At 34.1% G+C, this 14,159-nt stretch overlaps 1 protein-coding gene across 1 annotated transcript in view; it reads left to right on the top strand.

Annotated features, from left to right (window-relative positions):
* LOC117318681 (paramyosin-like) overlaps positions 1–13,255 on the top strand; it is a 56,087-nt gene extending 42,832 nt beyond the window's left edge. The window contains exons 14-16 of the mRNA XM_033873640.1: positions 11,764–11,784; positions 12,185–12,203; positions 12,743–13,255. Coding sequence (XP_033729531.1) covers positions 11,764–11,784; positions 12,185–12,203; positions 12,743–12,774 — 72 coding nt within the window. The 3' untranslated portion in view covers positions 12,775–13,255. The remainder of the gene's footprint in view (positions 1–11,763; positions 11,785–12,184; positions 12,204–12,742) is intronic.
* Positions 13,256–14,159: the final 904 nt, after the last annotated feature.

Here is a 14,159-nt window from a genome sequence, read left to right as displayed (position 1 = left end):
GAAAGGGGGGATATTTGTTACGTCGTATGTATATTCATGTTATATGTGTTCGTGCGGTGTTGTCTTTGTTCTATACGGGCCACCGTACTACGAGGTGTGACCAGGTAGGTGCGTGAAAATGTCGGCCGTGTGTTTTCTCGGACCGGTACGCACGAGGTGTGTTCCCCGAGTTTTACTGTGGTAGTAGTGGGACACTAATTATTCAGGCACAGATAACAGACTGTGGTAAGTGTGTCTTTGTAATTTGTTTCTATTTTACTATTCTCTAGCCCTTTTTAGGTTAAATATCTATGGTGAACGTCCGTTAGAACGTGCAGCTCATTGTTATGTAACATTGTTATTGTAATGTGTTAGAAGTATTTAAAGTACATATGTTGGAATACGTTGTTGTAATTTGCTATGTATATCGATACTTCAGTTAGGTATATGTATATTTTAGGATATTGGATGTTTAATATGCATATTATATATTTGAATGTTACTCAGGTGAGAATGTACGCGTGGTTGAAAAAGTATGGAAGCCGTGAGCGACCGTATCTTAGAGTTTATTATTTGCAGGATAGTACTTAGGTTTCTGAGCTTGCACATGCTAGTATATTATCGTATTACTTTTGATATGGTAGTTTGTTGTATCTAATATTAATTAATCTAGTTTCTGTTAATTATGTGATTTATGGTGATAAATATTATTATGAAATATATTGATCTAATTAAGAAAGTCTATTTGAGTGAAAGTGTTAGATATATTGTATTCTTATATTTAAGCTCCCAATACCGGTCACAACAACGACATGTGAGAGACCTCTGCCAGGGCCTATCATAGAGCAAGGGAATACCAGCGCCTGGACCTTCAGACAGGAAGGTCAGCTAGATTACCCAAAGCTTCGGGATAGGTCATGAGGCGACCTTGGTGGTAACGTTGATTGAGCCGTGTGACACAATCTTGTGAATTGGTTGTGAGGGTCTGTTGTACCCATCTCTACGGTGTCAGGAGTTGTGCTGAGGCACACTTTTATTTGTGTAACTTAAAGTTATTGTGTGGTGATCCTGTGTGGACACTATTTCCGGTGGTCCGACTGCTGTCGGGAACCTTTAGTATGAAGAGGATGCAGCTGACGTTATACCCAGCTAGGCGGGTGACCGTTTTGGAGGTTGTGAACCAATATTATGATTGGTAGAGCAGACTTTAGTGACTTAATTACAATTTTGGTGTGAAACTTGGTTGAGAGTGCGTGTGATTGTTTACATGTTGTAAATAAATTGTTAACTGTTGCTAACACGACTTGTTGTGTCATTTCCCTTATAACTGCTCGACGCTCGTCCTACGTAACAATAACAGTTAGTCATATGTATCTTAAATAACAGTAAAATAAATACAAATTAATTTTAAATATGAATTAAGGAAGATATAACTTGATGATGTAAGGTATAAATAGAGTTTATCAGTAATATATCAGAGATTTATATAAATATTTGTTTTATATAGATCTTTGTTGATGTAATTTTCTGTACAATTAACATGAACCTTAATTTACCTGTTCTGGTACAGGTTACAGATAATTACTCAATTGTTAAAACAAACATTGTACCTAGAATGTTTACAGAAGTTTTTGTGCAAATAGGATGACACCTTTATTATAACTGAATTTTATTTGAGGCATTTATCTCATTTGTTAAGGCATATATCAAAGTAATATTATGTATACATCGTCATATAAGCAATGAAAGTATACTTGTATATACAGTCAAACTTCGTTAACTCGAAAACCCCGTTCGACTTCAAGTATTACTCCGGTCCCGGCAAAAATCCTTCTTTTTCTTAGTAATAAAAACTCGGATAATTCGAAAAACTCGGTTATTCCTTAGTAAAATATTGGTCGCGATATTATAAAACCTATGTAAAATATACCGGTTATCCCGAAGTTGAAAACATCATTTTCATTTTTAAACAAAATGTGTCAACAAAATACTCTTGGTCTACGTCTTGGTTAAATTGTTTACAATTTCGTGCACGGGAAATATCCAGTTTTTGTTTCGTTTTGTTATTAAATTACCTTAAACATATCTGACTATTTTTACTGTAAAATCCGTCTTTATTAACATCCAACAGTATTATGTTGACAAACAGAACGTACATAATCCCTTTGATGATTAAAGCAGTGCGATAATTATACCCAAGTTACATCCAAGCTGGCGCCTCTGTACAGCTGTCTAGGTCACCATGTGCGTTCAGGCGGAACTATCCGACACACCTGAAATCACAACTATTGCCGGGTAACGTGTGAATTAATTCCAGGGCTTCGTTTCTGATCGAACTATGATAAACTGTGCATTTCCTGCTGCTACTGCACTTGAAAACACGTGATCTGTGCCGATACATTTGTGTATGTATTATTTGCCGCAGACTTCTTATATTGGTTTTTTATGATTTTTAACGATAATATAATTTTTGTACCACGATAGAAATTATTTAAATAGATTTTAAAGTGATGAAATTTTGTGTTAATCTTCTCGTCTTTCACTCCCTTAGAAATGGCATGTCGGACACGACTCCCAATCACAAATATACTGGCTTACTTGATTTCAAAACGATATGATAGTATTGTATCATATATAATTTACTTTTTAGAAATGTCGTGTCTAGCATAAATAATAATTACGATTTTGTTATAATTAGTATTTGAAATCAAATAGGCGTGTTTCTGTTAAGGATGCGTGTTTATGCAGAGACCTATAGGTCTCTGTTTATGTAAATGATTTTTATAGATATAATATACCAACACGTCTACCTTGAATCTCGGTTAACTGGAAGACTCGGATAACTCGAAGTTTTTTCACGATCCCGACGACTTCGAGTTAACGAGGTTTGACTGTATATAATTACAAAACAAAAGGTTATAAGAAGGATTTAAAACATCTTCACTTAAAGCACCATATAACTTATATATTTTTAAGCTCTTTAAGCTTTTAAACTCTCATAAAATCTTCTGCCATATTGATTTTAGATACATGTGTGTTTGACATTATATTTCTTGTATTGAGATACAAGTTTAAGAATCAATTAATATATATACATGTACATGTAATCAGAAATATATGTCAAGTGGTAATAACGACAGTACAGACTAGTAAATTTTCGAGGCAATCTGCCCCTTTATCAAGACACAGGTAGATTACATACGATCACATATAGACATAGAACATGGAACAGTTACTCAAATATAGTAGGTGTAAACAACAAAAAATATCGTAATGTTGTAAAAACGATCCCCCTCCGCCGATACTTAATTCGCCGAGGGCCTATTATGATTAATTTGGAAACATTTTAGGTGGTGTACAGATGCTAAAAGTAAATGAATAAATAAATAGATAAATAAATAATATAAATTAAAGGTTTAACAAAATAACATCGAGGGTTGATTCGATGTGATGGCAGCGCGTGCTATGTCGTGAATGTTTTTGTTATTGTATTTTACGCGGTATGTACATTTCGTCCCGCAAGTCTCGGCCCAAACAACGGGTAGCAGTGACAATATCAGGTGGCAAATCCCACATTAAAATTAGTTCGTTTTAACGAAATTGAACAAATATTAAAATCATATCCATGTAATTGTGTAGAAAGGTATAAGTTAGGCATTAAAAACCAAACAGAAAGGTGGTCGAAAGGTCCTATCAGCGTAACGAAAACCGGGTGGCAGGTATCAGGACGACACGTCACAAACTCGCAACATGTACTCACACAACTTATTCAGCAAATCAGCTGCTGTTTCAAGTGAACCAAGTCCCTAAGGAAAGTGTGTTTGTGGGGCCTGTAGGTGTTGGTAATAAACATATGGAGTGGGTATTTACTATAAGCGAGAATAGAGATTAGTGGTATAAGGTTTGAAGAACAAAAATATACATCCCGACTAAAAATAGAATGGCGTAGGACTACAGGTGGGAAAAAGGCGGGAATTCCCCAGATGGGGGTTTCCCCCGTCCATTGTAAACTCATGTGCTCCTATATGCTATGAACCTGTGCACAATATCTGCTGTGTGTGGCGAGAACATTAAACTATAATGTGGAATAGATATCTATTCCATCATTTGAACTCCAAATGAATGATAGAGGCGACTAAATCTCCAGTTTTGACATATACAGTTGAGTGTAGACTAAAGGTTACACAAAGTGCACTCCGAGTTTACCTGGAGTTCTATCAGGCTCCAATTCTACCTGGGTCCACATGTATCACATCAGAGACATATATACAGAGAGATTAGTAACATCGCTATTTCCCCGTACACATAGTGGCTCCCTTTATTCGTGACCACTCAAGCATATCCCTTATCGAGAGCGTCCTGTCTCCTATCAAACACACGCGAGCGCAGGTAAATCGGGCTATGCGCATGTGTGTATCGTAGTATTGGAACTTATTCGACATGTTCTGGTTAATCCGCCATTACGTCAGACCAAAACATCGTCATTTTAAATACACACAGAAAGCACATCGTTTTATTTTGGCCACTACAAAAGTTACCACATCAACCAAAAACTATCAAACTTATGGGATATAGTCTTATTGATCATGCATATTGTTGTCATTTATCCGTATTTTCGAAAATCCATTGGGTCCTATTCGACATGTCCAAGTTTGCAATTAAGCCGCCATTACGTAAGACCAAAACATCGTCAATTTTAAACGCACACAAAAAGCACATCGTTTTATTTAGGCCACTACAAAAGTTACCACATTAACCAAAAACTATCATACTTATGGGATATAGTCTTATTGATCATGCACATTGTTGCCATTTATCCGTATTTTCTAAAATCCATTGGGTCCTATTCGACATGTCCAAGTTTGTAAATAGCCGCCATTACGTAAGACCAAAACATCGTCAATTTTAAACGCACACAAAAAGCACATCGTTTTATTTTGGCCACTACAAAAGTTTCCACATTAACCAAAAACTATCAAACTTATGGGATATAGTCTTATTGATCATGCATATTGTTGTCATTTATCCGTATTTTCGAAAATCCATTGGGTCCTATTCGACATGTCCAAGTTTTGTAATTAAGCAGCCATTACGTCCGACCAAAACATCGTCAATTTTAAACGCACACAAAAAAACACATCGTTTTATTTAGGCCACTACAAAAGTTACCACATTAACCAAAAACTATCATACTTATGGGATATAGTCTTATTGATCATGCACATTGTTGCCATTTATCCGTATTTTCTAAAATCCATTGGGTCCTATTCGACATGTCCAAGTTTGTAAATAGCCGCCATTACGTAAGACCAAAACATCGTCAATTTTAAACGCACACAAAAAGCACATCGTTTTATTTTGGCCACTACAAAAGTTACCACATTAACCAAAAACTATCAAACTTATGGGATATAGTCTTATTGATCATGCATATTGTTGTCATTTATCCGTATTTTCGAAAATCCATTGGGTCCTATTCGACATGTCCAAGTTTTGTAATTAAGCAGCCATTACGTCCGACCAAAACATCGTCAATTTTAAACGCACACAAAAAAACACATCGTTTTATTTAGGCCACTACAAAAGTTACCACATTAACCAAAAACTATCATACTTATGGGATATAGTCTTATTGATCATGCACATTGTTGCCATTTATCCGTATTTTCTAAAATCCATTGGGTCCTATTCGACATGTCCAAGTTTGTAATTAAGCCGCCATTACGTCAGACTAAAACACCGTCAATTTTAAACGCACACAAAACGCACATCGTTTTATTTAGGCCACTACAAAAGTTACCACATTAACCAAAAGCTATCAAACTTATGGGATATAGTCTTATTGATCATGCATATTGTTGTCATTTATCCGTATTTTCGAAAATCCATTGGGTCCTATTCGACATGTCCAAGTTTTGTAATTAAGCAGCCATTACGTCCGACCAAAACATCGTCAATTTTAAACGCACACAAAAAGCACATTGTTTTATCTAGGCCACTACAAAAGTTACCACATTAACCAAAAACTATCATACTTATGGAATGTGGTCTTGATTATCATGCACATTGTTGTCATTTATCCGTATTCTCGAAAACCCCATAGGGACTTTTCGAAAATTGGAGATTCCCGCCGATCTTTCCTGCGTTGTGCTTGACTTTCATACTCAAAATACAAACACTTGGACAGCAAATTGTGATATATTTCATATTGATGACACTTCTGCACTTTGATATTAATAAAATTAAAGCACATAATTGGATCTTGGTGATGATTTCAAATAGAAATTATCGATAATTATGTGTCTGGTTTTCAAGTTTTCTCCAATATGGCGTCTAGTGAAGACTGAACCGAGCGACCGCAAAGGATTGTGGGAAGGTCAGGGGCCACTATGTAAACACAAGGGCAAATAGAGAGCTGCCAATCTCTCTGTATATATGTCTCTGATCACATGTACCTGTAATCAAGTACATATATACTCATATACATTTAGACTCATAAAACATGTAACAATAAGATATGTGTTACTGTTTTATCTTTGTATATATCATTTTGTTGGTTCATTTTTAGTTGGTTAACTAACAGCATGTAATATAATTGATTTTTTTTATTAGTAAACCCTATATAAAATGACTGAATAGATCTGGCACATCGTTGAAAAATGTATGAAAGCATTCCTTTGATTTGAAGAGTTTTAACAAGCCACGTAAATGAATAGAAATTTGGAATAAACAAAAATGTATTTGACAAGTTGTTTGTGGTCTCTCAAAATGTAGGGTCTGAGTGTGTACTGGAACTATCTTGTACTCGAAGTTCTACTGTTTTTAGTATTTCAAACACTTTACTTCCAACAGTTTATATTTTTCTTAACATACAATACAAAAGAAAGTGGGTTTTTTAACACCCTGAGAGCATATACCGGATCCAATGTCTAGTTTTGATTTACATTTAACATGCATTTCCATTTTTTTTGTTATACCTGCCTCATTCAATCCAGGTCATATACGATACATTCCCCCCCCCCCCCCCCCACCCCCCCCCCCCCACCCCCACCCCACCCCCCACCCCCCCCCACCCCCCAGGTGTCAGGGCCAGAGGAAACTCTGGCTAACCTTGCCAGGGTAATATAGAATATAGGTGCAGACTTTGTCACTGTCTATATCTGACACTTTTGAAATGATATGATTGTTCATTCCTATCACAGTACTATTACAACAACAGTTATTTAAAAAGTCATTTAAAACAAATTGACAAAAGACAAAAGATTTTTTTTTCAACCTGGTACTATTACTTTATGTCTTTGATATTATAATGTAAGTATGTATAGAGTATTCGAAGTCAATAAGTTAATCACCATAGATTAATATAATTTTCATGTTTGAGTTAAGTAAATACTTATCAAACATTCCATACGCTAACTGCAGCTTGTCATTTTTTTTGTATGTTTGAACATTTAACTTTTATGATTTTATAATTGGCTTGAAAAAACATCGTACATTCATGACCTGTATATGTTATATAAAATGTATGAGTGACACCTACTATGACAGATATTGACTGAATGGGAATAGAAAACGATGCAGTTCCAACAGGTCAGTTTCACAGGTAAATGGTACATAGGTTGCCGGTGTCCAACTGCCCAGAGGCAAATTGTACCTCAGGCTATTTCCTGGATGAGAACAATGTGTACTCATTACGGGATAAGGCTATAGGTTTGTTTTTGGGAAATGGTGAATTTACACTGAAATTATTTTTTTTCTTTAATCTCTTTCTTTACAATTATTTTTTTAAAGCAATGTCTTTGTATTTTTTTAATATAACAAGATAAGAACTGCATCATTTCTTAATTTGATTTGCATTATTTTTTTCTGAACTTATATCATTCAACATTGTACCTCTACATACCGGACACCTGCATAAACCGGTCAGTACGTTTAGTCTAAATGACTTACGGTTTAGACAGGTTACAATGTAATAAGCAACAGTTTATTTTTACTTTCTAATTCCAGTATAGAATGACTTCATTTCAAAAGAGTTGGTCTTCTTAAACATGTTAACCAATTTGTTAATGGTTTTACAGCTTATTTTCACATTTCCACCTTAATTACATCGGTATTTCGTTGATCATTTTGGTCTGATTAAGGCCTCTCAGATGGAGTGCTACAATCCTTTCCTTCAAGTCAGGAGATAATCTTATTGTTCTGTTGGCCTGAGGTTATAACACCCTGCTTTGCACAGCTTCATCATTTGAAGCCATACAACGACAAATATTGACATGGATATTTCTATGAACCAAGGACAGTACCTGTAGCTGGCTCCTAAAGCTCACCTGGCACAGTTCTCAGGTGTGTCAGGCCAGAGTCAGTCATGCATAGCCAATGATAATAGCAATTATATCAGATACTGTCATTCATTATGGGTAGTCCAGAACTACATACTTGTGTGTATATTATGTCAGAACATTAATTTAACCAGGTAATGCTCGTAAATATGTGAAGTTGTAAATATATATTTTTTTCTAATGATACATTTAAATATATAACCTATATAAACTAAATTGATTATTTTTATTTTATAATTACTTACCTGAACTGAGTACACATATGTAGCTATATTTTCCTTTCATCTAGAGAATGTCTTGTTAAAAACACACATAATTCATCAAAACCTGTAAATTTATGAATATTTTGAATAATCAATAACATAATGTAGATACATTATCTAAACTTCCTGTACAGTCATGATATATGTACAGTAATACATATTCTAATTGAAATAATTTTCAATTCCTTAATAAAATGAAATACAATTTAATTACATTTTAATAAAATATGAAATAATAAGCAATAAACTTTCATAGAAACCTGATTATAGCATAAATAGTATAACTGTCTTTTATAGATCTTAATAAATATAAATTTAACCTGTAGGTATTATTACCATGTATTAACAATGAAACAAATATTCCCAGTAGACTAAACAAATGTTAATAGTAATATTAGCAGAACAAAAGTCATTTGTAAAAATCTATTCATTTATATATAGATTATATTAAAGGCATCAAAGTATTAATATATATATATGATATAGTCTGATTATAGACCCAGGACAAGTTTACCTGGAGTCCAAACGGAGTGCACTCCAAGTCCAAATGGAGTGCACTCGGAGTGCACTTGGGTGTAACCTTTAGTCTACACTCAACTGTAGTGAGGAGTTTCTATTGTGAGAGTCCCTCAACTACGTAACATGTGGAGGATTATCTCTCATTCAGTTGGTTGATCCAATGTCTTCCCTATTCAGGCGTTGTTGGTCACTCCAACCCCTGCAGTGGTCAATGGGGGTAACCTGCATGTCATGGCATGTGTGGTTGGTATGTTGAAATGTCTCGCTACTGGCAAGTCCTGGCGTTTCTGTTTGATGTAACAACGGTGGTTGTTTATCCTCAGATTCAGAGGTGTTTTGGTCTCCCCTACATACTGTAACCAGATATATGTATATATATATATATATGTATATAGTAATAATAATAAAAAAACACAAACCAGAAATTCACACTAACGCTTTCAACATGCTTTGAGAGCAAGCTCTTCAGGTGTAGTGAAAGGATTTATTTGTGACGTCATCACTGTGTGTCATGGTTACGTCAAAACAACATAGATTGATGACGTCATAAAAGACAATGATCAAAAGTACACATAAATACAAAATTGATGACGTCAAAATAAAAAGATACACAATTAGAAATTATTAATCTATTAAAACCAAGTCTTAATTCATGTAGTTCTGTGTGATTCCAAATCAATGTTACTGTAAAAACAGTTGTTTTCCATTACATAATTTCTAATTGTGTATCTTTTTATTTTGACGTCATCAATTTTGTATTTATGTGTACTTTTGATCATTGTCTTTTATGACGTCATCAATCTATGTTGTTTTGACGTAACCATGACACACAGTGATGACGTCACAAATAAATCCTTTCACTACACCTGAAGAGCTTGCTCTCAAAGCATGTTGAAAGCGCTAGTGTGAATTTCTGGTTTGTGTTTTTTATTATTATTACTATGTATACCCATCACAAGGACATTATATATTTTTAATTATATATATATATATATACATAAGGGTCAAAGAAGTAATATGAACAGTATAATCCAGATAACACTGGATCCTCACATAAATGTATGGAGGATACGAATTACTTGTAATGATTATATGGGGCAAAGAAGTAATTCAAACAGTGTAAACAATAAGGTTTGTTAAATTTTCGAGGCAATCCGCCCCTTTATCAAAACACAAAAAATCACAAATACAATCACATAATATATATAAGAAGTACTGGAAATACAATATAATACAATGAGAATAATGTTTTAGTAACTGGAGAAACCACAATGAACCCTTCGGCAAACGTGGGCCGAAGGCGGATACTACATTTGTGTGTATATATATATATGATTATATGGAATTCTCTGATATAATATACTTGTTTATTTAAATCAGAACAATTAATGGTATATACATGTGTATCATCTTTAAATGTACTAATTAATTGATACCAAATTATTAACATTATAAGCTTTCATTAACCATATATATTATATATTGTATGGGCCTGAAGGTCACACCTGTGTGCTGGTCACCTATAGCAACAGGCCATGATCTCACCTTTGTAGCTGATTATAATTAGCCTCCTGGCCCCATCATTAGCTGTGAGAATGACTCCCTATGTACTGACATGTAGGAATTATGTATAAGAGCTCAGATGATTTAATAATGCTGTTAAGTTTGCTTTTATATAAACTGTTTCATCACAAGTTAGGGGGGTCGATATTTCATGGGGAAGGTCATTATGTTATGCATGAAATACTGACCCGGGTCGGTATTTTATGGTGGGGGGGGGGGGGGGGGCAATATTTTATATGACACCGGTATATACAACTCTTGATTCTTCTCGTGATTATGTCATCATTATCATTTGATTTTAAAATAGCACCCAGGTATAATAACATCAAAACTGTCTAGTCCGACGAAAGGAAAATTGCCAATATATGATGTCTCTGACCTTCATGTTAAATAACTAGACAACTGGAATATTATGGTTTTGATATTTTACATCCTGGTGTTGTTTTTTGTATGCGAGATCTTAACGCTTGATAAAAGCTGTCGCCGTTGAAAAATCTTGTAGGTGAAATTTGGGCGACACATTGATCAATGGTATTACCTTATTCTGCACATTACTGAAGTTTCTTAACTCACTACTACATAGAATGTCTTAATCGATCTTAGACTAAAGACACCTTTGTGCGTGTGATATAGCTATGTAACCACTGATATGATTGATGTGTTAACCAAACCAAATGTACCTGAAAGTTGCCCCAATTACAAATATTGTCGAAGGCGAACTAATGAAGTGAACCTACTTGAATAAAATATCGCGGTAAGTATTCAGAACTCGATATTTTGAAATAATAAGATTAATGTTTTATTGTATCTTTAACTTAAATATACTTTGTTGAATGTATCAGGACAACCAGAAGGATTTATGTTTTAAGACTATTTTGTGTTTTACCTATTAAAATTAATTGACGGGAATTATGGTGAGGAGTTTATTTTTCAGAACACCTGGCCCGTATATCATTGTACTAACTCAGAGGTCTATCTCTACATCCAACTTTTGTTCATATCTTCACCTACTTTATCGAATTTGAAAATGCATAGATTTTTTAAAAATTGTTCTTTTCTGGTTGTAAAGTAAAAACATCTTTTTATTTGTTTCCTTGTAGAATGTGCTGCAAATCATAAAGGTAAGCAATTTTAAAATCATCTTTTCATCTCGTCATTACAAAACAAAAGTATAAAAAAAAAACATCAATATGTGTCAAGCATTTACTTCCCTGGTCTACATTTCTCAATCGAAATTTACTCTAAGATTTTCAATGCATGCACGTGTAGATTAATAAATAGTTTCTACTGAGATAATTAAAAGATCAATTCCCAAATTCTAAAATGACAACAAGGTATAAGATCAAAAATGATTAAAGGAAATTCTTCAACTTGAGAAGTCTCATACTTACTTGTAAAATAACTACTTATGTAGTTTGGATAAGTTGAACGCCACTAAAGTCTTCTGTCTCGATCTTTTTTGTACCTAAATTCATTGACGAATATCATTGATAAAGCGCAAAAAACGCTTACATTATTCAGGCACAGATACCAGACAGTGGTAAGTGTGTCTTTGTATTTTGTTTCTATTTTACTATTATCTAGCCCTTTTTAGGTTAAATATCTATGGTGAACGTCCGTTAGAACGTGCAGCTCATTGTTATGTAACATTGCTATTGTAATGTGTTAGGAGTATTTAAAGTACATATGTTGGAATACGTTGTTGTAATTTGCCATGTATATCGATACTTAAGTTAGGTATATGTATATTTTAGGATATTGGATGTTTAATTTGCATATTATATATTTGAATATTACTCGGGTGAGAATGTACGCGTGGTTGAAAAAGTATGGAAGCCGTGAGCGACCGTATATTAGAGTTTATTATTTGCAGGATAGTACTTAGGTTTCTGAGCTTGCACACGCTAGTATATTATCGTATTACTTTTGATATGGTAGGTTGTTGTATCTAATATTAATTAATCTAGTTTCTGTTGGTAATTATATGATTTATGGTGATAAATATTATTATGAAAAATATTGATCTAATCAAGTCTATTTGAGTGAAAGTGTTAGATCAATTGTATTCTTATATTTAAGCTTCCAATACCGGTCACAACAACGACATGTGAGAGACCTCTGCCAGGGCCTATCATAGAGCAAGGGAATACCAGCTCCTGGACCTTTAGACAGGAAGGTCAGCTAGATTACCCAAGCTTCGAAATAGGTCATAAGGCGACCTTGGTGGTAACTTTGATTGAGCCGTGACACACAATCTTGTGAATTGGTTGTGAGGGTCTGTTGCACCCATTTCTACGTGTTAGGAATTGTGCTGAGGCACACTTTTATTTTTGTAACTCTTTGAAGTTGTTGTGTGGTGATCCTGTGTGGACACTATTGCCGGTGGTCTGACTGCTGTCGGGAACCTTTGGTATGACGAGGATGCAGCTGACGTTGTACCCAGCTACGCGGTTGACCGTTGTGGAGGTTGTGAACCAATATTGTGATTGGTAGAGCAGACTTTAGTGACTTTAATACTATTTTGGTGTGAAACTTGGTTGAGAGTGCGTGTGATTGTTTACATGTTGTAAATAAATTGTTAACTGTTGCAAACACGACTTGTTGTGTCATTTCCCTTATAACTGCTCGACGCTCGTCCTACGTAACAATAACAGTTAGTCTTATGTATCTTAAATAACAGTAAAATAAATACAAATTAATTTTAAATATGAATTAAGGAAGATATGACTTCATGATGTAAGGTATAAATAGAGTTTATCAGTAATATATCAGAGATTTATATAAATATTTGTTTTATATAGATCTTTGTTGATGTAATTTTCTGTACAATTAACATGAACCTTAATTTACCTGTTCTGGTACAGGTTACAGGTAATTACTCAATTGTTAAAACAAACATTGTACCTAGAATGTTTACAGAAGTTTTTGTGCAAATAGGATGACACCTTTATTATAACTGAATTTTATTTGAGGCATTTATCTCATTTGTTAAGGCATATATCAAAGTAATATTATGTATACATCGTCATATAAGCAATGAAAGTATACTTGTATATACAGTCAAACTTCGTTAACTCGAAAACCCCGTTCGACTTCAAGTATTACTCCGGTCCCGGCAAAAATCCTTCTTTTTCTTAGTAATAAAAACTCGGATAATTCGAAAAACTCGGTTATTCCTTAGTAAAATATTGGTCGCGATATTATAAAACCTATGTAAAATATACCGGTTATCCCGAAGTTGAAAACATCATTTTCATTTTTAAACAAAATGTGTCAACAAAATACTCTTGGTCTACGTCTTGGTTAAATTGTTAACAATTTCGTGCACGGGAAATATCCAGTTTTTGTTTCGTTTTGTTATTAAATTACCTTAAACATATCTGACTATTTTTACTGTAAGATCCGTCTTTATTAAGATCCAACAGTATTATGTTGACAAACAGAACGTACATAATCCCTTTGATGATTAAAGCAGTGCGATAATTATACCTAAGTT

This window comes from Pecten maximus, unplaced genomic scaffold, assembly GCF_902652985.1.
Source record: "Pecten maximus unplaced genomic scaffold, xPecMax1.1, whole genome shotgun sequence".
Classification (NCBI taxonomy): domain Eukaryota; kingdom Metazoa; phylum Mollusca; class Bivalvia; order Pectinida; family Pectinidae; genus Pecten; species Pecten maximus.
Note: the sequence above shows the minus strand (reverse complement) of the source record. Positions and strands in the feature narration are given on the sequence as shown.